The sequence below is a fragment of the Schistocerca serialis genome, chromosome 1 (genome assembly GCF_023864345.2).
Source record: "Schistocerca serialis cubense isolate TAMUIC-IGC-003099 chromosome 1, iqSchSeri2.2, whole genome shotgun sequence".
In the NCBI taxonomy this organism is placed as follows: Eukaryota; Metazoa; Arthropoda; class Insecta; order Orthoptera; family Acrididae; genus Schistocerca; species Schistocerca serialis.
The window spans coordinates 608,131,268-608,156,352 of NC_064638.1; the positions used below are offsets into that span (position 1 = coordinate 608,131,268).

Sequence of the window (25,085 nt, forward strand, 5' to 3'; positions counted from 1 at the left end):
GTTATGCCATTCCGTCTCCCAAAGCCTGAAAACCTTGCAGCATAAGACATAATGCAGGTCAGCTTCGGAGATGCCCATCTCCAGAAGCGGTTTCCATATTGCCTGTTTGGCCAGCCTGTGGGCAAGTTCATTGCCTGGGATTCTGACGTGTCCTGGGGTCCACACGAACACCACCGAATGACGAGACCATTCCAGGGACTCCTGGATAGATGCTACCAGAGATATGGCCGCCAGCTCTGCAGTGAAAACACTGCAGCCATCTGGCAAGGAGTGCTGTTCAATATTTCCTCCATTAACATAAGCAAAGCCTATGTGACCATCAGCCATCAAGCCTTCAGTGTAAACCACGTCAGGCCCTGGAACAAGTCAAGAATCGAGAGGAAGTGACAGCGGAGAGCAGCGGGGTTAACGGAGTCCTTAGGGCCATGCAAAAGGTCCAGACGAAGCTGCAGCAGAGGCGTACACCACCGAGGCATACGTGAATGGACTGCACGTAGAGGTCGTAAAGGGAAGCACTCCAGTTCTGAGAGAAGGGACAGCACGCAAACCGCAATCGTTAGACCCGACCTGGGCCACCGATGCGGGAGATGCACCGCCGCAATTGGAAAAGGAGACGGTAATTCGGATGCTCAGGAGAACTACGAATGTGTGCAGCGTAACTGGCGAACAGTTGTGCAAATCTGATCTGCAATGGAGGGACCCCGGCCTCCACCAGTAGGCTGGTCACCGGACTTGTCCTAAAAGCTCCAGTCGCTAGTCAAACCCCGCAGTGGTGTAAAGAGTCGAATAAATGCAACGCTGAGGGCGCTGCCGAACCATAAACCACACTCCCATAGTCAGTTCGGGATTGGACAAGGGCTCTGCAGAGCTGCAGCAGTGTAGAGCGATCTGCACCCCAATTGGTGTTGCTCAGGCAACAGAGGGCACTAAGGTGCTGCCAGCACTTCCACTTAAGCTGATGAAGGTGAGGAAACCACATCAATTGAGCGTTGAAAACCAGTGCTGAGAATCGATATGTCTCCACTACAGTGAGTGGACCATCATGAAGGTAAAGTTCTGGGTCTGGATGAATGGTATGATGCTGACAGAAGTGCACGGCTGAAAACTGGAAGCTGTGGGCTAGAGCCCATGACTACGCCTTGTGGATGGCTCCCTGTAGGCGCTGCTCAACAATACCAGTACTGGAGCGGCAATATGAAATGCAGAAGTCGTCTGCATACAGAGAAGGTGAGACAGAGGGCCTGACAGCTGCTGCAAGACTGTTAATGGCCACTAAAAATAGAGAGACACTCAATACAGAGCCCTGCGGGACTCCATTCTCCTGGATATGGATGGAACTATGGGAGGCATCAACTTGGACATGCAAAGTATGAAGCGACAGGAAGTTTTGGATAAAAACTGGGAGTGGGCCCTGGAGACCCCACTCATACAATTTGGCAAGGATAAGATGTTGCCAGGTCGTGTCATATGCTTTACGTAAGTCAAAAAAGACAGCAAGCAGGTGTTGGCATCTGGAAAAGGCTGTTCAGATGGCAGACTCGAGGGACACAAGATTATCAGTGGTAGAGTGACCCTGGCGGAAGCCGCCCTCACACGGGGCCAGTAGGCCACCAGACTCCAAGACCCAATCCAACTGCCAACACACCATACGTTCCAGCAGCTTACAAAGAATGTTGGTGAGGCTGATGGGTCGATAGCTATTCGCATCAAGCAGGTTTTTACAGGGTTTGAGCACTGGATTGGTGGTGCTCTCCCACCCTTGCGATGGAAAGATGCCATTGCACCAGATCTAGTTGAAGATGACAAGGATATGTTGCTTGTAGTCAGATGAGAGACGTTTAATCATCTGGCTGTGGGTCCGATCCAGCCCAAGAGCTGTTGGGGCAATGTGCAAGGGCACTGAGGAGCTCCCACTCCGTAAATGGGACATTATAGGATTCACTGTGGCGTGTAGTGAATGAGAGGACTTTCCCTTCCAGCCACCATTTGAGAGTGTGAAAGGCTGGGGGGTAATTCTCCGATGCAGAGGCTTGAACAAAGTGTTCAGCAATTGCGTTTGTGTTGGTAGATAACACGCCATTTATGGTAACAATTGTTGGGGTCTGGTAACCAAAAAGACGTTCGATCTTTGCCCAGAATTGGGAAGGTGACTTATGGCACCCAATGATCGAGACATATCTCCCCTCTCCCAACACTCCTGCTTCCATTATTTGATAAGTTGGCGAACACGGGCACGGAGCCGTTTAAAGGTTATGAAGTGCTCCGGAGAAGGGTGCCGCTTATGCCACTGTAGAGCTCGCCGACACTCCTTAATTGCTTCAGCGACTTCCAGCGACCACCAAGGGACTGCCTTATGCGGGGGGCACCCTAAAGAGCGAGGGATCAAGTTTTCTGCTGCAGAAACAATTGTTGTAGTCACCTGCTCAATCATAACATCAGTGTTACTGTGTGGGAGAGATTCAACGGTAACAGCAGAGGTGAAAGTTTCCCAGTCCGCCTTGTTTAAAGCCCATCTGGGCAGGTGTCCGTGGGCCTGATGCTGAGGTAGTGACAGGACGACGGGAAATGGTCACTAGCACACAGGTCGTCATGTACTCTCCAGTGGATAGATGGGAGAAGTCCTGGACTGCAAATTGATAAATCAGTGGCTGAGTAACTGCCATGAGCCACACTGAAATGTGTGGCAGCCCCAGTATTTAAGAGGCAGAGGTTGAACTGAGACAGTGAAGTTTCGACATCTCTGCCTTGGCCAGTAAGCACGGTGCCACCCCACAGGGGGCTATGGGCATTAAAATCTCCCAAAAGTAGGAAAGGTTTAGGGAGTTGATCAACCAGTGCAGCTAATACATTCAGGGGTACTGCACCATCTGGAGGAAGATACACATTGCAGACAGTTATTTTCTGTGTTGTCCTTATTCTGGCAGCCACAGCTTCAAGAGGGGTTTGAAGGGGCACAATGTCACTACAGGCTGAGTTTAGGGCATAAACACAAACTCCACCTGACACTCGATTATAGTCACTACGGTACCTGTAATGTCCCTTATAGTCACGGAGGGCAGGGGTCCGCACTGCTGGGAACCAGGTTTCCTGGAGGGCAATGCAGATAGCAGGTGTAAAGCTTAACAGTTGCCATAGCTCAGCCAGGCGGTAGAGAAAACCGCTGCAATTCCACTGGAGGATGAAGTCATCGTGACACTGGGAAGGCATGGAACATTCAATGAGGCAGTTTACACCTCAGAATCACTGCTACCACTGGCTTTTTGCCTGAGCACTCTATATCCATTGTGTCTGAGAGTCGAGCGAGATCTAGGTCCTCAGTGGATGCCAGAATCTTCATCCCTCACACACAGAGCTTGTAGGTAGCGGTGGTGTGGGTGCCACTGCAATTTCCTTGGTCTTAGGGGTCTTCTTTTGGATTTCTCTCACTGCTCCTTGGGTTTCCCTTGCTGGGGGGACTTCACTGGCTCAGTCTCCGGGACTGAGGATGAGCGTGAATCCATATGATAAGCTGCCTTTGAGCTCTTAAGCCACTGGTGGGTGCCATCTTTCCCACAAGCGGAAACCTGGGAAGGGAATGACCCAAGGGACCTCTTCCTAGCAAGAGAAGTCAAAGAAGAGTCACTCTTCTCTGGCTTACAAGTGGGGATGGATGTCGCCGATTTGCTCCCGAAGCAAATGGTGCGGGAGCAACAGAGAGGGAAATGCCCCCCACCATCAAGGGGGCAGGGCGTCAGAACTGTTGTAGCAGCAGCGTAAGATTATGTCATATGTACAGGATGCAGGCGTTCAAATTTTCTCTTAGCCTCAGTGTAGGTCAGTCGGTCCAGGGTCTTGTACTCCATGATTTTCCTTTCTTTCTGGAGAATCCTGCAGTCTGGTGGGCAAGGCAAATGGTGCTCTCTGCAGCTGATACAGATGGGAGGCGGGGCACACGGATTATTGGGATGCGATCGGCGTCCACAATCTTGACATGTGACTCTGGAAGTACAGCGGGTAGACATATGGCCGAACTTCCAGCACTTAAAGCACCGCATCGGGGGAGGGATATAGGGCTTTGCATCACAGCGGTAGACCATCACCTTGACCTTCCCGGGCAATGTATCACCCTTGAAGACCAAGATGAAGGCACCAGTGGCAACCTGATTATCCCTCGAACCCCGGAGGACACGCCAGACAAAATGTACACCTTGCCGCTCTAAGTTGGCGTGCAGCTCATCGTCAGACTGCAACAGAAGGTCCCAGTGAAATATGATACCCTGGACCATATTTAAGTTCTTATGGGGCACGATGGTTATAGAAACATCCCCCAGTTTGTCACAAACGAGTAACGCCCGTGACTGGGCAGAGAATGCTGTTTTGATCAAGACTAACCCAGATCTCATTTCGGACAATCCCTCCACCTCCCCAATCTTGTCCTCTAAATGCTCAACAAAAAACTGAGGCTTCATCGTCATGAAAGATTCCCAAGCAGCTCTGGAACATACATAGTAACAGGGCAAATAAGATCTGCTGCCATCCTTAGCCTGATGTTCCACCCATGGTGTGGCCAGGGAGGGTAACGATTTGGGATCGTACTTCTGTCCCCACGGGCGCCACCCAGTTGCAGCAAAGGCCACCTGGCAGGATGGCCATTGGTTGGTTGGTTGGTTTGGGGGATTAAAGGGACCAGACTGCTATGGTCATCGGTCCCTTTTTCCAAAGACAAAGAACACCCACAGAGAATAAAAACGAGGAACAGAAGAGATCACAGACGATACAGAACAAGAGAAACTGAGACAAAGACAAGACAAAACGAACGAAAACCACACAGAGTGTGACGGTGGTTGGCCGACCATAGAAATAAAAAAGGAAAAGCCAACCACATAGAAACATATTAAAAAATCAGTTTAAAATCATAGGCCAAAGGCCAGAATCAACACAAAACAATAAAATAAAACAAACACTCAGATTAAATGATAAAATCCCCCTGCCCGAGTAAAACGTAAAACTAAGTCAGCCATAGTGGAGTCGTCTGTTAAAAGGGCAGGGAGCGTATCAGGCAGCGCAAATGTCTGCCTGACCACAGCTAAAAGGGGGCAGGCCAACAGAATGTGGGCCACTGTCAAAGCCGCCCCGCAGCGACATACAGGAGGGTCCTCCCGGCGCAGTAAATAACTGTGTGTTAGCCGGGAGTGGCCAATGCGGAGCCGACAAAGGACGACGGAGTCCCTGCGGTTGGCTCGCATGGATGACCGCCACACAGTCGTTGTCTCCTTAATGGCACGGAGTTTATTGGGTGTAATCCGATCGCGCCATTCAGCATCCCAAAGCGCAAAAACTTTACGGCGGAGGACTGCCCGCAAATCAGTCTCTGGGAGGCCAACATCCAGAGATGGTTTACACGTGGCCTCTTTCGCCAGGCGGTCAACATGTTCATTGCCTGGGATACCGACATGACCGGGGGTCCACACAAAGACCACAGAGCGGCCGCAACGCGCAAGAGTATGCAGGGACTCATGGATAGCCATCACCAGACGAGAACGAGGAAAACACTGGTCGAGAGCTCGTAAACCGCTCAGGGAATCGCTACAGATCACGAAGGACTCACCTGAGCAGGAGTGGATATACTCTAGGGCTCGAAAGATGGCGACTAGCTCAGCAGTGTAAACGCTGCAGCCAGCCGCCAAGGACCATTGTTCGGAATGGTCCCCGAGAGTTAGCGCATACCCGACACGACCAGCAACCATCGAACCGTCGGTGTAAACAATTCCAGAGCCCTGATACGTGGCAAGGATGGAATAAAAGCGGCGGCGGAAGGCCTCTGGAGGGACCGAGTCCTTCGAGCCCTGTGCCAAGTCGAGCCGAAGGCAAGGGCGAGGAACACACCACGGGGGTGTACGCAGAGGCGCCTGGAAAGGAGGCGGAAAAGGGAAAAACCCAAGCCCGCAGAGAAGCTCCTTGACGCGTACGGCGATCGGACAACCCGACCGGGGCCGACGGTCCGGCAGATGGACGACCGACTGCGGGAACAGGACACGGTAATTTGGATGCCCGGGCAAACTAAAAACATGGGCAGCATAAGCAGCCAGTAATTGTTGGCGTCGTTCCCACAGTGGAGGTACACCTGCCTCCACTAGTACGCTGTCCACAGGGCTGGTGCGGAAAGCACCAATGGCAAGGCGTATGCCGCTGTGGAGAATTGCGTCCAGCACCCGTAACTCAGATGGGGATGCTGAGCCATAAGCCAGGCTCCCATAATCCAGACGGGACTGGATTAACGCCTGGTAGAGCCGCAACAGGGTAGAGCGGTCGGCGCCCCAGCGGGTGTGGCTCAAGCATCACAGAGCGTTTAGATGCCGCCAACATGTCTGTTTCAGCTGCCGGATATGAGGCAGCCAAGTCAACCGGGCATCGAAAACCACCCCCAAAAACCTGTGGGTCTCCACCACAGCAAGGAGTTCGTCGGCAAGATAAAGCCGCGGCTCAGGATGGACTGTTCGGCGCCGGCAGAAATGCATAACTCGGGTCTTGGCTGCCGAAAACTGAAACCCATGCGCTACAGCCCAAGACTGCGCCTTACTTTTGATAGCGCCCTGTAGCTGACGTTCAACAGCTGCAATGCCAGTAGAGCTGTAGTAAAGGCAGAAGTCGTCAGCATACAGGGAAGCGGAGACAGAATTTCCCACGGCCACAGCAAGCCCGTTAATGGCTATTAAAAACAGACAGACACTTAAAACAGAGCCCTGTGGCACACCGTTCTCCTGGACGTGGGAGGAACTATACGAGGCCGCGACTTGCACGCGGAAGGTACGACACGACAGAAAATTGCGGATAAAAATCGGCAGAGGACCCCGAAGACCCCATCCATGAAGCGTAGAAAGAATGTGAAGACGCCATGTCGTATCGTACGCCTTCCGCATGTCGAAAAAGACAGCGATCAGGTGCTGACGGCGGGCAAAAGCAGTACGGATGGCCGACTCCAGGCTCACCAGATTGTCGGTGGCGGAGCGGCCTTTACGGAACCCACCCTGAGACGGAGCCAGAAGGCCCCGAGACTCCAGTACCCAATGCAAGCGCCGGCTCACCATCCATTCAAGCAACTTACAAAGAACGTTGGTGAGGCTAATGGGATGGTAGCTGTCCACCTCCAGAGGGGTCTGTCCAGGTTTCAAAACGGGGATGACAATGCCTTCCCGCCATTGCGACGGAAACTCCCCCTCGACCCAAAGACGGTTGTAAAGATCGAGAAGGCGCCGCTGGCAGTCCACTGAAAGGTGTCTCAGCATCTGACAGTGGATGCCATCTGGCCCAGGAGCGGTATCAGGGCAAGCAGCTAGGGCACTGCGAAATTCCCACTCACTGAATGGAGCATTGTAAGATTCCGGGTGGTTGGTGCGAAACGAAAGGCTCCGACGTTCCAGCCGCTCTTTAATGGAGCGGAAGGCCTGGGGGTAATTCGCAGAAGCGGAACTCATAGCAAAATGCTCTGCTAAGCGATTTGCAATGACGTCGGAGTCAGTACAAACGGCTCCATTCAGTGAGAGCGCAGGGACGCTGGCAGGGGTCCGATAGCCGTAGACGCGTCGAATCTTGGCCCAGACCTGCGAGGGAGTGACATGGAGGCCAATGGTGGACACATACCGCTCCCAGCACTCCTTCTTGCCTTGGCGGATAAGGAGGCGGGCCCGCGCACGCAGCCGTTTGAAGGCGATAAGGTGGGCTAAGGAGGGATGTCGCTTGTGACGCTGGAGCGCCCGCCGGCGATCTTTAATCGCTTCAGCGATCTCAGGCGACCACCAAGGCACAGCCTTCCGCTGAGGGGACCCAGAAGAACGGGGAATGGCAGATTCGGCGGCAGTAACGATTCCGGTGGTGACCGATTGAACCACCGCATCAATGTCATCAGTAGAGAGAGGCTCAAAAGAGGCAGTGGAGGAGAACAAATCCCAGTCAGCCTTATTCATAGCCCATCTGCTAGGGCTATGAGAAGAGTGACGCTGTGGTAGTGACAAAAAGAGCGGAAAGTGGTCACTACCACACAGGTCGTCATGCACACTCCATTGGACAGACAGTAAGAGGCTATGGCTACAGATGGAAAGGTCAATGGCGGAGTAGGTGCCATGCGCCACACTGAAGTGTGTGAAGGCACCATCATTTAACAGCGAGAGATCGAGCTGCGACAATAAATGCTCAACGATGGCGCCTCGACCTGTGGCCACTGACCCACCCCACAGAGGGTTATGGGCGTTGAAGTCGCCCAATAGCAAGAAAGGTGGTGGCAATTGGGCAACCAGTGCAGCCAGGACATGCTGCGAGACATCACCATCCGGTGGAATGTAAAGACTGCAGACGGTAACAGCCTGTGGCGTCCACACGCGTACAGCGACAGCCTCTAAAGGCGTCTGGAGAGGGACAGACTCGCTGTGCAGAGTGTGAAGGACATATATGCAGACGCCACCACACACCCTTTCATAAGCAGCCCGGTTCTTAAAATAACCCCGATAGCCACGGAGGGCGGGGGTTCGCAGTGCTGGAAACCAAGTTTCTTGGAGAGCAATGCAGAAGAAAGGGCGAAGGCTGATAAGGTGGCGGAGCTCAGCTAGATGCTGGAAAAAACCGCCGCAGTTCCACTGGAGGATGATATTGTCCATGGCTGAGAAAGGCGTGAAAGGACTGGGAAGGCAATTTACGCCACTTGTTCACTCACTGCCACCGATTCAGTACCCGTACGAGAGGCATCCATGGCGTCTGAGGGACCAGCGAGATCAAGGTCCTCAGCGGACGCTAGAATCTCGACTTCATCCTCAGATGCAGAGCGCGAAAGGTGCGGTGGGGTTGGTGCCACCGCAAGTTCTTTGGCTTTAGAGGTCTTTTTCTTGGACTTCTCTCGCTGAACCTTTGGTTTCACCGGCTGGGAAGGCTTCACCGATTCAGTCTCCGGGACAGAGGAGGATCGTGAAGCCCTACGCCCGGCCGCTGGCGAGGACTTATGCCACTGGCGGCCGTCATCCTTCCCGCTGGTGGAACCCTGGGAAGGGAGGGTCCCAAGGGAACTCTTACGGGTGAGAGTAGCTGAAGAAGTTAGACGCTTCTCCGGATGAGAAGCGGGGACGGACGTCCCCGACGGGTGGGAGGAGGTTGCTCCTGAGGTAGGTGGTGCAGGAGCAACCGGTTGGGTAGAGCCCCCCACGGGCAAGGGGGCAGGAGGAGTCTTACTGCTTATCGAGCTGGCTGGAAGTCTCGAAACTGATGGGGCTAGCACAGGTGTTGTAGCAGCTGCATAAGAAGATGTCATTCTCACAGGATGGAGTCTGTCATATTTCCTTTTGGCCTCAGTATAGGTCAGCCGGTCCAGGGTCTTATATTCCATGATTTTGCGCTCTTTCTGAAAGACTTTGCAGTCAGGCGAGCAAGGTGAATGGTGCTCCCCGCAGTTGACGCAGATGGGAGGCGGGGCACATGGAGTATCGGGATGAGATGGGCGTCCGCAATCTCAACATGTGAGGCTGGAAGTGCAGCGGGAAGACATATGGCCGAACTTCCAGCACTTGAAGCACCGCATCGGGGGAGGGATATAGGGTTTGACGTCACATCGGTAGACCATCACCTTGACCTTTTCCGGTAACGTATCACCCTCGAAGGCCAAGATGAAGGCACCAGTAGCAACCTGATTGTCCCTCGGACCCCGATGAACGCGCCGGACGAAATGAACACCTCTACGTTCTAAGTTGGCGCGCAGCTCGTCATCAGACTGCAAAAGGAGGTCCCTATGGAAAATAACACCCTGGACCATATTTAAACTCTTATGTGGTGTAATAGTAACGTTAACATCCCCCAACTTGTCACAAGCAAGTAACCTGCGTGACTGGGCGGAGGATGCCGTTTGTATCAGTACTGACCCAGAGCGCATTTTAGACAAGCCCTCCACCTCCCCAAACTTGTCCTCTAAATGCTCGACGAAGAACTGAGGCTTTGTGGAGAGAAAAGACTCCCCATCAGCTCTCGTACAAACTAAGAATCGGGGCGAATAACTGTTACCTCCATCCTGAGACTTACGCTCTTCCCACGGCGTGGCCAGGGAGGGGAACGTTTTCGGATCGTACTTCTGAGCATTAAATTGAGCCCGAGAACGCTTAGAGACTGCTGGCGGCTGGCCGCCAGCGAGAGATGATGTACCACGCTTCATTGCGGGTCATCCGCCCTGATGCCACCTACTCCGACCAAGGGCCCTCCCCACGGGCGCCACCCAGCCACAGCAAGGGCCACCTGGCAGGATAGCCATTGCCGGGAGTCCCGATGCCCCAGGGAGATGGGCATCTACTCCTTGGCATACGTGGGGAGTTAACGGCGCAGGCATCAGCAGAGCGATCCCTGTGTTGTCAGGGGGCTACAACCAAGAGGGTACATGGCGGCCCCACCACAACGGACTGGCTACCGTGCTGGATCTTAGGTGCAAAAAAGGCCAAGGTCGTCGTCGCAGTTAAAAGAAACACTGCAGAGTGCAGCGTGGTAATCGCCCAAGAGATCGAAAACGAGCGGGACACCATTGCAATGACGAGAAAGACGGCTAAAGGTCTAATTGCACGACGGATACAGTGCACCATGTAAGGCGCCCTTCCCCAATTGGCTCGCTCTTCGGAATAATTTAGAAAGATGGAGGTCAAACCCGAGAGGGGACCATCACATAAGGCCGAAACGTGTGAGACTCCTTTTAGTCGCCTCTTACGACAGGCAGGAATACCTCGGGCCTATTCTAATCCCCGGACCCGCAGGGGGGAGGATGGCCATTGCCGGGAGTCCCGATGCCGATGCCCCAGGGGGATGGGCATCTACCCCTTCGCATACGTGGGGAGTTAACGGCGCAGGCATCAGCACATCAGCAGAGGGCTAGAGCCAACTGGGTACATGGTGGCCCCACCACAACGGACTGGATACCGTGCTGGGTATCAGGTGCAAAGATGTCCATGGTCATCGTCAACACAGAAAGTGACACCCAGGAAGGTGTCCTCACCTAAGAGATGGAGAATGAGCGCGACTGAAATGCAATGACGAGAAAGTGGGCTAAAGATCTCAATGCACGATGGACACGATGCACCATGTAAGGCACCCTTCCCCAATTGGCTCGCTCTTCGGGAAAATTTTGAAGAATGGAGGTCAAACCCTACAGAGGACCATCACATAACAGCCAAAACGTGTGAAACTCCTTTTAGTTGCCTCTTACGACAGGCAGGAATACTTCAGGCCTATTCTTACTCCCACTGGAGGGGGGGGGGCTTTAAAGTGCTCCAGATGGTGCAGAACTGGTGACAGGCAGTCATGTGACCCTACTCTGCTGACGCAAGACTGAACTGTGAAGTGATGTGTTCATGCACCAGTCAGCTGTATGGAATTACTACAGTAAGATGGGTCAACTTGGAGATATGACAGAATAATAGAAAGGAGCTACGGTGTTTGGAATGACCCATGACCACACTGTGAGACAAGTTGCCCAACTTGTTGGTGTTGATGCATCAATGTGGACTATGCAACGTGTCTACGAGTATGGTATACCACTCACAGCCGTGAATATGATATGACACAGTGATTATAAAAACACCCTAACTGATAGGGACTGGAAGACAAATGTTACACACTGCCAATGACAGTCTGTTTCAAACCTGACAGGAATTCCTGCTGTAAGTAAATGCAGTTTCATCTCAACCGCTTCTGGGCAAACATGGTAAAGGAAACTGAATGCAATGAACATGAAGTCAGGTACCTTGGAAAAAGCCATTGCTCACAGTGGCGTATCAGGCTGTATATCTTCAATAGGCCAAACAACACAGAAACTGGACATTAGCTAATGAGGTATTTAGTGTGGTCCAGTGAATGACGCAAGGCATCAAGTGCATTCACAAACCAAAGAGGCATTTGACCCACAGTGTGTGAAGGGTGTAGTTCATTTTTCAAACAGCTTACGGGAATTCAGCCAGGTAATATTAACAGCGACTGCTGATATTCCGGCGGGAGCGCCCCCACCATTTTCAAGGCAAACTGCAAGGGACAGGCGCTGTACAGGCAAATTTAAAACCTCAGTTCTTGGACTAATGCAGAAAAGATAACACACACACACTGAACACTAGTGCCACCCAAGATGACCAAAGTCAAAGATATCCATAGTGAGAATACGAACTAACAGGTGAGGTAACATTGACTCCATCCCTCTGTCTTTTGACAAGGGAGAGAGCAGGATTTCAAACATAGTTTAAACAAAAACTTTGGTCATCTTTGGTGGCACTAGTGTTCAGTGTGTGTGTGTGTGTGTGTGTGTGTGTGTGTGTGTGTGTTATCTTTCCTGCATTAGTCCAAAAACTGAGGTTTTAAATTTGCCTGTACATCGACTGTCCATTGCAGCTTGCCTCAAAAATGGCGGGGTGTGCTCCCGCTGAAATATCAGCGGTTGCTGTTAATATTACCTGGCTGAATTCCCGTAAGTTGTTTCAAAATTGTATATGCCAGGAGAAACTCAGGTCTCACGGTGTAGTTCATTGATTAATTGCTCTACTTTTTAATGGTTCAGTATTACCGTATAGCACAAATTGTACAAGAGCTATTGAACAAATCAAAATTAGCATACAATTACATTTACTATCTGCAAAAAAGAAATGAAAGCATGTAGGCACATATAATGTAACTTTACCAGTAATTGTTAAGGACATGTCAAAATGAGAAAACAGTAATATATAACATCAGCAAACTAAGTAGGCAAATTAAAATTACATATGTATTCTTACCATCGGAGTTCATCAGCAATTGTTTAAGGGACATTTATTTCTGCATATTCAGAAATTCTTTTACAGAATAGATACATTGCTTTATTAGAAATGCCTTTAAGTTTTGTTTTCAGTATGGGATATGTGGTGGCAATTTTTATTTCCTCTGGTATCTGATTGCGTAGTAAGATGTCAATGTTAACCATGATCCTCTGATAGGGTGATGTTCTGGAATATATTTGATAACCCTCTGTACAGTACCATCTTCATTTTTTATGTACTAGCTGAATGAAACTGTAGTCTATGTTTGTATGAAACATCTCTCAGAATCGAAATTGGCAGCTCCAGACAGCAATTTGTTGTTTCAGAAACAGTTTGGAAACAAACATCTGAATCACAATTTTAAATGTGTCAACTAGTTTCATATGTTATGCCACTTTAGATTTTGTCTTAGCATGATTGAGAAATCAGTGCTCTAGAATTTATGGGAAAGTTTTCAACATAGCTCTGGTTATAGTTCTCAGAAATATTTCAAGTAAAGATACCTACTGGTGCCAAAACTCTGACATTTGAAGGATCTTGGAAGAAGAAGGTATCCAGAGCCACAATTTGCAGCCAAGAAGTCCTCATTTTATGAACTATAGCAACATTGTGAAATGGACAGATGGAAACAATTGATTACAGAACCTAAAAACAGGTTATACTTTCCAGCCAGTTACTGACATTGACAAAGTTCACAAACTGTACTGAGAAGTAAAACTGATTATTTTATTAAAGTATCTTAATCACTTAAAAAAAATACTGTTTTCCTTTGAAGGATAAAACATACAAGTCAAATCAGAAAGATACATCGAAACAGATCACAACAAATTATGGTGAGATTAAGAAAGTTCACAACTTCAAGTACCTCAGGGAGATGAAGCAGGCAACAGGGAAAGAAACATATGAACAGAGAAATCAAAACAAAACTAGAGCCTTCTGGAAGACTGGAAACATCTTCAACAAATCTCGTACATCACATAACATAAAAGTGACACATTGCAGGATCGTCATCAAGCCCAAAGCATTATATCTATCAGAAATGTTGGTCACAGAGCACAAAGGTACCTTGGGCCTAATAAGACAAGATAATGATACAGACTGCGGAGTAAACAAGAGACCAAACAGATATATCTGTTTAGAATCTTGCTTAATGAGCAGCTCCCATAAACACACAATCCGCTTAATGAGCAAAACAAACTGTAAACAAATGACTCGCTTTGTGTTTAGTACATACTACAGTATGGGCTTAGCACTCCTCCTGCTACCATCTTAGTGCAGCTTGTGGTCTCAACATTTTTCTAAACTTATGTTCACACATTGTTTTCTTGTGTGTAAATTTTAATAGCCTTCGTAGAAATGTACTCGAAGATAAAGCTGTAAGAAGACAATCACAAGAGAAAGAAAATGACCTCATACATGAAACGTAAAAATTACTGAAAAATGCGAACGTGGTGTGAGTGTTGATGATTCAGCACACACATACAATCGATCTATATCAACTATTTGCACTATCCTCAAGAACAAGGACAAAGTAAGGAGATAGATGCTTCAAAGAGAGTGACAAGGGCATCTAAACAAAAGTTTCATATTCTGGACGATATTGAAAGATTGCTCCTTATATGGAGAAATGAAAAGCAATTGTGAGGTGACACTATTAATGAGATCATCATTTGGAGAAGGTGGGGATGATTTTTGCCAACCTCGTTACGAAGATGCCAGGATCATCAGCTGCCAAAGAAATGTTTAAAGGAAGCCATGGATGGTTTGCGAAGTTTAAGAGAAGAACCACCATCTACAGCATCGTGAGACACAGAGAAGCAGCCAGCTCTGACACAAAGGCAACAGAGAACTTCATCAGCAATTTCAAGATGCTCAGATTCTGCAGGTTATTTGACACAACAGGTTTTTAATTATGACAAGATGGGTCTAATCTGGAAAAATGATGATGAAGCATAGCTTAATAACAGCAGAGGAGAATGCACTGCCCAGTTACAAGCCAATGAAAGACTGTCTTATACTGCTATTCTGCACCAGCGCAAGCAGCAATTTGAATATTAAACTGCTGCTTGTTTACCATTCAGAAACTCCAGGAGCCTTCAAGAAGTATAAAGTCCAGAAGAGCAGGTTAAATGTGATGTGGAGGTCCAACAAGAAGGCTTGAGTGACATGTGATCTTTATTTGTGATTGAATCAATGAAGTGTTTGGTCCTTTACTGAAAAAATATTTGCTTGAGATGAATCTGCCACTCCAGGCTTACAGGACCCCCTCCTTGAAGAATTTCAATACATCAATATCCAATTTTTCCTCTCAACACCATTCTGTTGCTCCAGCCTAAGGACCAGCAGACTATTTCTAACTTTAAGAAGCTCTACACTAAAGCCCTCTTCGAGCACTGCTTTGAGTTGACTGAAGCTACCAATCTCACTCTCAGAGAGTTTTGGAAATATCACTTAAACATCATTGCCAGCACAAAGATGACTGAAAAGGCATGGGAAAGTGTTACCAAGATAACTCTCACTTCTGCTTGGAAGAAGTTTTCGCCAGAGAGCATTGTCGAATATGACTGAGGCATTTGATTCAGTACCTTTGGGGTATGTAGTCAACAAGATTGGCCCTCTGGCCAAGAGCATGGGACCAGAAGTAGATAACAATGATATCGATGAAATTGTGGAAGTTCATAACAGCCAAGAAATGACCATCAAACAGCTTATGGAGTTGCAGTGTGTTTCATAGCAGGAAGATGGGGAGAGGAATTTTTAAGAAGAAGAAGAAGAAGAAGAAGAAGAAGAAGAGGAGGAGGAGGAGGAGGATATGGTAACCTTCTGGCACAATAAGATGAATACCGAAAGCACGGGAATCAATTGCATCGTACAATGAAAATCATTGCCCCAATAAAGCAGTGGCTATGTGTGCTAAAAATTTATTTGATGATAATGCTCTATCGCATTTTTGCCAAGTGTTGAAGTGTCAGCAGAAACAAACGACTATAGATAGCATCCTAGTAAAAAAGAATTAATTATGTATTGTGAATAATAAAGTACACAGTTTAATATGTATAACTTTCTTTGGATAAATGGCATGAATAAGATGACACTTTAGCACTTTTTCTTCATGGAACGCAACACTGTATTTTACATTAATTTATATGAGATAAATTGTTTTGCATAACAAGTGTTTTGCACTATGAGTAAGATTCTGGAATGAATTATACTCGCCATGCGAAGTTCCACTGTATAACATAGTACATGACATGATGAAACATCAACTGAAATGTTATGGGCATATCAAAAGGATGCCAGACACTCAACAAACTAGACAGATCTTGTAGTACACAGAAAGCATTTATAACATAACCTGGATCAATGAAGGTGCAGATCAGGAGCATGTAGAAGAACTATGGCTCAGCTTTAAAATAATAGTTGACCACACTCTGGATAGATATGCACCCAATAAAACAGTTCATAACAGGAGGGAACCTCTATAATATACAGTCACTGGAGAAACACACATTACATAATAGATGTAAAACAAAGTGTAGGGCTACAGATAGAAAGATGTTGAATGAAACACATTTGGCTGTCAAGAGAGCAAGCAATTTGTGATGCCTTCAATGACTACCATAACATAATATTGCCGAATGACAGTTCACAAAATCCAGTAATGAGACAGGAACTGAAATTGAGGGTAGCAAAGCACAAGCTGAATGCTTAACTCCATTTTCAAATGTTCCTTTACAAAGGAAAACCCAGCAGAATTGCCCAAACTTAATCCTCGTACCACTGAAAAGATGAAGGAACAAGTATTAGAGTCAAAGGTGCTGGGAAACAGCTGAAATCATTAAAACTGAACATAGCTCCAGGCTTCGATAGAATCCCTGTCAGATTCTACACTGAATTTGCAGCTGAGTTAGCCCCTCTTCTAACTATAATCTACTGTAGATCCCTCAAACAAAAAAGTTCTTGGAAAAAGACACAGGTCACACCCATCTACAACAAGGGTAGTAAAAGTGATCCATAAATTACCATCAAATATTCTTGACATAAATTTGTTGTAGACTCTTAGAAAATATTCTAAGCTCAAATACAAGGAGATATCTTGAACAGAATGACCTCCTCAATGCCAACCAGCATGGATTTTGAAAACATCGATAATGTAAAACCCAACCTGTGCTTTTCTCACTTGGCATACTGAAAGCTTTGGATCAAGGCAACCAGGTAGATTCAGTGTTTCTTGATTTCTGAAAAGTATTTGACTCAGTGCTGCACCTATCCTTATTGTCAACACTATGATCATAAGGGGTATCAAGTGAAATTTGTGACTGGATTGAGGACTTCTCACTAGGGAGGACACAATGTGTTATCTTGGATGGAAAGTCATTGTCAGATGTAGAAGTAACTTCGGGTACGCCCCAGGGAAGTGCATTCAGATATTTGCTGTTCATGTTGTGTATTAACAAACTTGCAGGCAAAATCAATAGCAAAATCAGGTTTTTTGCAGATGATAGTTATCTATAATGAAGTACTATCTGAAAGAAGCAGCATAAATATTCAGTCAGATCTTGATAAGATTTCAATGTGGTGCAGAGACTGGCAACTTGCCCCAAATGTTAAGAAAGATAAAATTTTGCACTTCATAAAACGAAAAACCATAGTATTCTACGACTATAATATCAGAGTTACTGTTGGAATCGGCCAAGTCATGCAAATACCTGGATGAAACATTTTGTAGGCAAATGAAATTGAATGATCTCAGGTAGGTTCAGTCGTGTGTAAAGCAGGTGGTGATTTCGGTTTATGGGTAGAATACTGGGGAAGTGTAATCAGTCTACAAAATGGATTGCTTACAAATTAACTTGTGCAATCAATCCAAGAAGATTGCTCAAGTGTGTGGGACCAGTACCAGATAGAACTAAAAGGGAATACTGACCATATAAAGAGAAGGACCATGAATGGTCGGAGTATGTCACCGAGATACTGAATGAACTGAACTACATACTACTCAGACAGGAATTGTGAGGATAAGATCAGAATAATTATTGCACTCCTAGAGGCAGTCAAAGGGTCATTCTTACTGTGCTCTAAACGTGAATGAAACAGGAAGAAACCCTAGTAACTGGTACAATGGGACATAACCTCTGCTATGCAGCCAACAGTGGCTTGAAGAGTATAGCCGTAGATGTAGGGCGAGACACCTGAATGATGGTGTCATAACAAACTCAGATATACAAGGCACACAAATATTCACTCACAAAATACTGAAGTGGAAATTCAGCCAAGAGGTCAAGAAATTCAAGACCAGAACAACTTTGCCGGCTGACAGCAAGAAAATCCATAATGAGAAGATGAAAGAAGCTGGCACATTTAGTGTCCTATATGTGTATAATAATAATAATAATAATAATAATAATAATAATAATAATAATAATAATCAGGTTTTTTGCAGATGATAGTTATCTATAATGAAGTACTATCTGAAAGAAGCAGCATAAATATTCAGTCAGATATTGATAAGATTTCAATGTGGTGCAGGGACTGGCAACTTGCCCCAAATGTTAAGAAAGATAAAATTTTGCACTTCATAAAACGAAAAACCATAGTATTCTACGACTATAATATCAGAGTTACTGTTGGAATCGGCCAAGTCATGCAAATACCTGGATGAAACATTTTGTAGGCAAATGAAATTGAATGATCTCAGATAGGTTCAGTTGTGAACTGAGGAAGTCAAGGACATGTGGCATCAGAATAAAGTTGACATTATACCAATTATACTATCAACTACAGGAGTCATACCACACAATATCCACCACTACATCAATACAATACAGCTACATCCAAACTTATATATACAATTACAGAAATCCGTAATCATTGATACATGTTCAATTACCCGAAAGTTCCTAAATGCAATATAACATATACCGTACAGTTAAAAGGAAGTCACGCTTGATCAAGGTCCGCGTCACTTTCCATTTTTTACCAGACTTAACGTCTGAGAAAGTAAAGAAATAATAATAATAATAATAATAAAGATAGTTTAATATGTAGTCAGATGCATTTTTATGTACCTGTTGCCCAACAAACAGTGTTCTAGGTGATGAAATTCTCTTCAGATTCAGCACTGTCAAGCACTCTGAGCCGAGTACTTCCACATGACAGTCAGACCCAACACTGACTGATAGGCAATCAGCTAAAAGCTTGTAGATTTTTAACCCCTTAACGAGGGTAGAAGCTTAAGAAAATTTTATCAGTATATATCGTTGTGAAATTGTGCATTCATATGTAGTGTTCTAAGTGAATTGTTATCTCCTTATAATCACTGCATAAATATTACATTGACACTACAGAACTACTTATTGCAAAACCTTTCAACATAGAAGAAAAACAGCAATGAAATCAAATCCCTAACCACACCCCCAAAAGTGAAGCAATAATTATACTTATAAAAATGATTTCAGCACAATAGCTTCAAAAGCCATTTGGTATAATGGAATAAACTGTTGCAGATATAATCCTTCTAACATATGTTAACCTAAAAATTAAAGAAGAACCTGCATATATTAACTATTCGCACAGGCACTGTAAAATAATGGAATATGGTAGTTTTTCTGGCAATATTGTTATTCTTGTATATATACACTTGTACATGCAAATCTCTCTTCTGACACAGTGTGAAATCATTTAGCCGTGCAGTATATGAAAAAAACTCAAAAACTCGATTTTTAAAAAATCTTATTAAGAAAATGGTAAGTACCCCACCTTAAAACTTATTTTCAGAAGAGCAGCCAAATATTCCGGTTCTTGCTCGAGGAATTCAAGTACAGTACATATTTTCCTTTGATTTAATGTTTTTAATATGCTATCAGTTAATAAATGTGATAACCGCTTGTTTAATCTCGGCATTACAATAAATACACACAAAAAAACAAATCCTACTTCATTCAATTCTTTGAGGTTCTTTAACAATTCTTCAGTTGTTATGCATATATACACATTTCCCAATAGTACCGCAAAACGAACGATATTCAGCGACACAAGAAATATCTAAACATCTTCGTTTCCTTCACCAGTTTACATTAACCGCGGACAATTTTAATGTTGTTCTGACAAAGTTCCCACTTCGCAGTACTTCCTTTTCAACAATTGGCACTCCCGTCGAGTTTACACAGAAGACAAGCGTCTACGGCTGCGCCCCTAGTGAATAAATGGTGAACCAAAAAACCCAGAGTAGTATGTTGCTGTTAGCAGAATTTGTCGCCATGTTGAGAGCGGGCGTTGCGTATTTGGATTAAAATGTTTGAAATGACCATTAAATCCTTAGCAATACCTGCTGTTCTCGGCTCAGGTCGTGAAACTAAAACACTAATTTAATATTACTAAGCGAAAATATGCAATACTTCGTGGACGATGTGTACAATAATCAACAAAACATAGTGCTAACATAATGGTGAGTTAAAGGGGGAAGGAAGGAAATACCAATATGGCGGTTAGACGGACTCGATTTCTCTTTGTGTTCACGGAAATATCTAAAAATCGAAAAAGCGCTTGCAACTAAATCTCACTGTTTTGTTAGATCACTAAAATTATTTAATGAAATTTAGGCAGTCAGTTTATTAATATAATTTCATTTTACAGTATTTAATACATCATGGTTGTATTACCACGATATTAGGTTATGTGAATGTTTTTATAAATTAACAAAACAACAAATGCTTTGTGGCAGTGGTGTTTACAAATACTCCAGTGTTTTTCTCTTATATAATGAATTTAACATGAATTGTGTGTTGTGTGCACTTTGTTGTAACACACCTTGGACAACCAGGAAACTGGAAGATGAGTGATCATCAAGGTGGGGTGGGACCACAACCGCCCTCGCACTCACTTAATGTGGGACCCGGACAAACAGTGAGATTACAACAAGTTTTAACTACGGGAACGACACAGAATTTGAATGTGTTATCGTCGAGGGGCCAGCAGTTCGTCATCACCTCACAAGTCCCAGGATTGACACAGGTAATTAGTGCTGGTATGAGTGAACACTGTTTGTATACAGTGTACCGCATTATTGCCAAATAAGGTTTCTGCAATTTCCCAAGTCTGATGTGTTGACGGAGGACATTTAAACGACTGCAAACAATTTTTATCTTAAGCTAGAATCAAGCTGAGAAGGTACAAAAGCCGGTAACGAAGTGAATCTAAATGGTTCTCAGTTTCAGAGCACTGAACATTTATTGAAGTATATGTATCTGTAAATAGTATACTTGAATGACTTACGTTCCAGTGAATATCTCAGAAAAATTCAAGTTGTATCACGCAGCAATGCTGGTTGACATAGTTTTGACTGATGATAGACTTAGGAGTCTTGTGTATGTTGGAAATATAAACAAAGTTTTTGAGCTTCAAGATAAATAGCACCAAAGAGAATTTTTGTACCACTTATTTATGCTGGAAACTGGCAGATACAGAGAATAGCAACATGGTAACATATTACACGAAGTATTTCGTTTTTGAGGTGCTGCTATTTTGTGTGTTTTGGAGAACGATGGTAACGCACACCAAAAGACGAAACTAATTATTGTTTTTATTTTGTGATGAAGTGTTTTGTGAAGAAGAAATGAAAACTTGTTGCATTGCAAATCACTGGACACACACACACACACACAAGACAAATGGAAATAGATAACTTGTTACATATTAATATTTATTTTTATTGTTTGTTAGAATGCTTACTGTTGTTTAGAGGTGCTTATATTTTGCACTTGTTACACTACAAAAGAACTTTGTTAAATGTGCTTTAGAAAATTTATAACGGAGTGCTGGGAGCGCTTTCATCATACCTTTTATCAAAGTTATAGTTAGTGTGGTTCTGGCACCTATAAAAGATATTTTACAGAAATTTTAAAGTGTAATATGGGCCTTAATGGACTACCCATACATGACATTTTAAATCCAGCTACTCCTTTCGCTTGTTCAGGCACACAGAGTGAACAAATAAGTATGACATGAACTACTAAATTTCTTTCATACTGATGAAAGACCATATTTGTGTAATGTTGTGCATTTTCCTACACTTGGTCATTGCTGCGAGAACTTAATTTTAAATAACTTATGCTAAAACTGTTGAAATATCTTGCAAACTGTCTCAGTTATAACTGTTATTTAAACATGCAGTACATTTGGAAAATGGGCAGTTGTGCATAAAATTGTTGGTACACTTTCATGTTGCCCGAGCATATATAGTGTGCTAGGCAATTATTGACTAGCAGTATGTTATATCTATCACTGTTTTTATGCATCTGTGCCGCCTTCAGCATGTCGATGGTCAGTTTATTCTTGCATATGCCACTGAATGAGCTTGTGCAATGTAGTAACACTCTTGTACACTGTGGAAAGTTAAATGTTAGCTAAATTAGAACAAATATCCTAGTTCTTTGTTCAGGAAGCTATGAGAATTTATTTTCCATTGATATCTATTGACTACAATGGAGGTATATTTTAGACTGGAAGATAACAATTTCGTTGAGTTGCCAAAGATAACCAATGTTAATGAGAAATAAATGTTCTTACAAAGTACTTGTGTAGCCCAGTGTCAACGTTTGCGTAACATTTAATGGACTTTTCACTATAAAAGCTAAAAACTTGTGACTTAAGAAAAGCTGTATTCCATTATAGACAAATCTCTGACAAGTATTTTGGTGTGTGTGTGTATGTGTGTGTGTGTGTGTGTGTGTGTGTGTGTGTGTGTGTGTGCGTGTGTGCGTGCGTGCGTTCGTGCGTGTGTGGGGGGGGAGGGGGTGCATGTATGTGCACATGCCCATGTGTGCGCCTTGCAAATTTGTGACGAATAAATGTTGTTTAGCTGATACATTGTTTGATAATCAATTTCCCAATCTGTAGAAAGTATGTAGGCGTAGACAGAAAGAGCTTCCCAGATGGACAGGGGTTGGACAAAAATATGGGCACACCCTCGAGAAATGCATACTTGAATGTAAATGCGGTTGCTAGCCAGGCCTGCATGTTCTGCTGTTATATTTGACTGTGAACAGCACCTGTATCATGGCCTCAATACATTGCAAGTGTCAGTTGTAATCAGAATAGTGTTCTGTGTAGTTTTGAGTGCATTGTGTTAGGGTTAAATGAATTCTGACATTGACAAATGGTTGATGTAACCAAGCGAGCCGAAGTGTTTAGTGTTTCTAGAGGCACGTTATCGAAGATTTGTACTGCATACAAGGAAAACCGAAAAACATCGTCCACTAAGTTGCAAAATGGGTGAAAATGTGCATTGAGTGATCATTACGAGCGGTCATTGAAGATGTTTGTGACGAAAAATAAGGGGACAACAGCTAAAAAGTAACTTCCAAAATGAATTTCACATTTGCGAACACTGTCAACAGCAAAAGTAAACATATGGGGCTCCGTAAACAGGGAATTACAAGACAAGCTGGAATTCTGAAACCACTCATCAGTGATGCAAATGCTTATAACAGGAAAATTTGGTGCCAAAGCCATACAGCGTGGGCTATGTAGTGATGGAAGAAAGTCATTTGGTTGGGTGAGTCTTGTTTCACACTTTTTTCAACTTCTGGCTGAGTTTATGTCCCAAGAATGAAACATGCCAGGGGTTTGGTGATGATTTAGGCATCCATATTTTGGTATTCCATGGGTTTCACAGTTACCTTGAAGGTTGCATTACTACCAAGGATTATGTGACCATTTTGGTTGATCAGGTCCATTCCACAGTACAGTGTTTGTTCTGCAATGCTGATACTTTGTTCAAAGGTAACAGGTCTCCTCTTCACAAAGCTTACATCGTCCAGGACTGGTTTTGTGATCACAAAGATGAATTGTGTCATCTCTCGTATCTGGCAGTTACCACATTTCAATATTATCGAGCCTTTGTGGTCTACTTTGTAGAAAAGGGGGGGGGGGGGGGGGGGTGAGCATGATCTGTCACTTGCAGTGCAGCATTATTACCCGAACTATTTTGCTGTAAGGTGATACAAGATATCCTTGAAAACAATACAAAACCTGTATTTATCCACTCCGAGATGATTGAAAGCTGTTTTGAATGCCAGTGGGTTTCCTGCACCTTATTAGGCACAGTAATGTGTTGTGCTTATGGTGTTTCCATATTTTTGTCCAAGGCCTGTGCGTGTTATTTAAGATGCCTGAAGAAGTGCAGTGTGATATTGCTGTTCACATTATGTATGTGTACTTGCACAAAATATTAATTAACTTTGAATACATTATTCTGTTGTGCATGAACATACATTAGCAAAAATCTAAGAAGATCCACACAATACAAGAACCTGGTTTATATCCTTATGATAACAATCACATGATGAATATTGAATATTTTGCTCAGAAAGCTATTGTGGAAAGAGGGACTCATAATTATTTTTAGATATTTATAACAGCAGACAAGTTTTGAGAGGTTAACTTAGGAAATCACAGTACCCTTATTTTTGTGCCATGGCAGCAATGAATTATTAGCAACTTATTTAAAATTACCTATGACATGCAGTAGATTGGCACAGCTGTCTTAGCTCCACTAGGAGACGTACCTTGTCTACTATTAGTGACACAGTAACTGCTCTGAAGCAGAGAAACTGCAAAACTCACCGGCAAGCTCCCAAAGACAGAGATAAAAATAACGCAATAACACCTCCTAACTTATTTGGAATTGATTGTTAATTGTGTAGACCAAATGAATTGTCAGACTAAACTAAGTGCAGTAACTAGTCAAAGTTGTCACAGACAAGCTTATAGTACCAGAACAGAAATCTATAAGAGTAAATCAGATAATAAATCCAGAATGAATTAGAGCTTTTGAGATTCACTACACAGCAATGCCAAATATTGAGATACAATGACTATTTAAAGCAGCTTGCCAGTGTCTATGCTCTTTGAGCACTGGTTTGGTTTAGTTTGTACCAACCTTTCCCTGTACTGCTTGCTAGTGCCTCATGTGGGCAGGATTGAAAGACATCAATTTATATGCTGCTAACATCTCTGCTTCCTGAGGATGAATCGATATTACTGTCATAAGAAACTACAGCACCTCCACCACTCTTCCCTTTAATTCGCTAGGACCTACAGGGTACACAAGGAGATTGGGTCTAAAGTGCGCTTATGGTATGCATGACTCTTGCCTTGCAATCCAGTTTTGGCAATTTGTTGACATTCATCGTAGGCAGTTGGTTGTTAGGATATTGTAGCCAGTGAGATTTGCTGAATCTGATGATTACTTTTGGTGAAAAATGAGAATTGATTACATTTGTTCTTGATATAGTTGTTCCAGAACTGGTT

At 44.6% G+C, this 25,085-nt stretch overlaps 2 protein-coding genes across 5 annotated transcripts in view; one reads left to right on the forward strand and one right to left on the reverse strand.

Annotated features, from left to right (window-relative positions):
- LOC126419029 (DNA repair protein RAD51 homolog 4-like) overlaps positions 1 to 19,768 on the reverse strand; it is a 205,099-nt gene extending 185,331 nt beyond the window's left edge. The window contains exons 1-2 of the mRNA XM_050086130.1: positions 19,765 to 19,768; positions 18,842 to 18,975 (exon numbers count right to left, since the gene is read on the reverse strand). Coding sequence (XP_049942087.1) covers positions 18,842 to 18,975; positions 19,765 to 19,768 — 138 coding nt within the window. The remainder of the gene's footprint in view (positions 1 to 18,841; positions 18,976 to 19,764) is intronic.
- Positions 19,769 to 20,012: 244 nt separating this feature from the next.
- LOC126477588 (helicase domino) overlaps positions 20,013 to 25,085 on the forward strand; it is a 423,343-nt gene continuing 418,270 nt past the window's right edge. For 3 of the 4 annotated variants that reach the window (XM_050103628.1, XM_050103631.1, XM_050103630.1), the window contains exon 1: positions 20,013 to 20,786. In XM_050103628.1, the coding sequence (XP_049959585.1) occupies positions 20,607 to 20,786 (180 nt within the window). In that variant the 5' untranslated portion in view covers positions 20,013 to 20,606. The remainder of the gene's footprint in view (positions 20,787 to 25,085) is intronic. The other variant, XM_050103629.1, reaches the window with a different exon arrangement.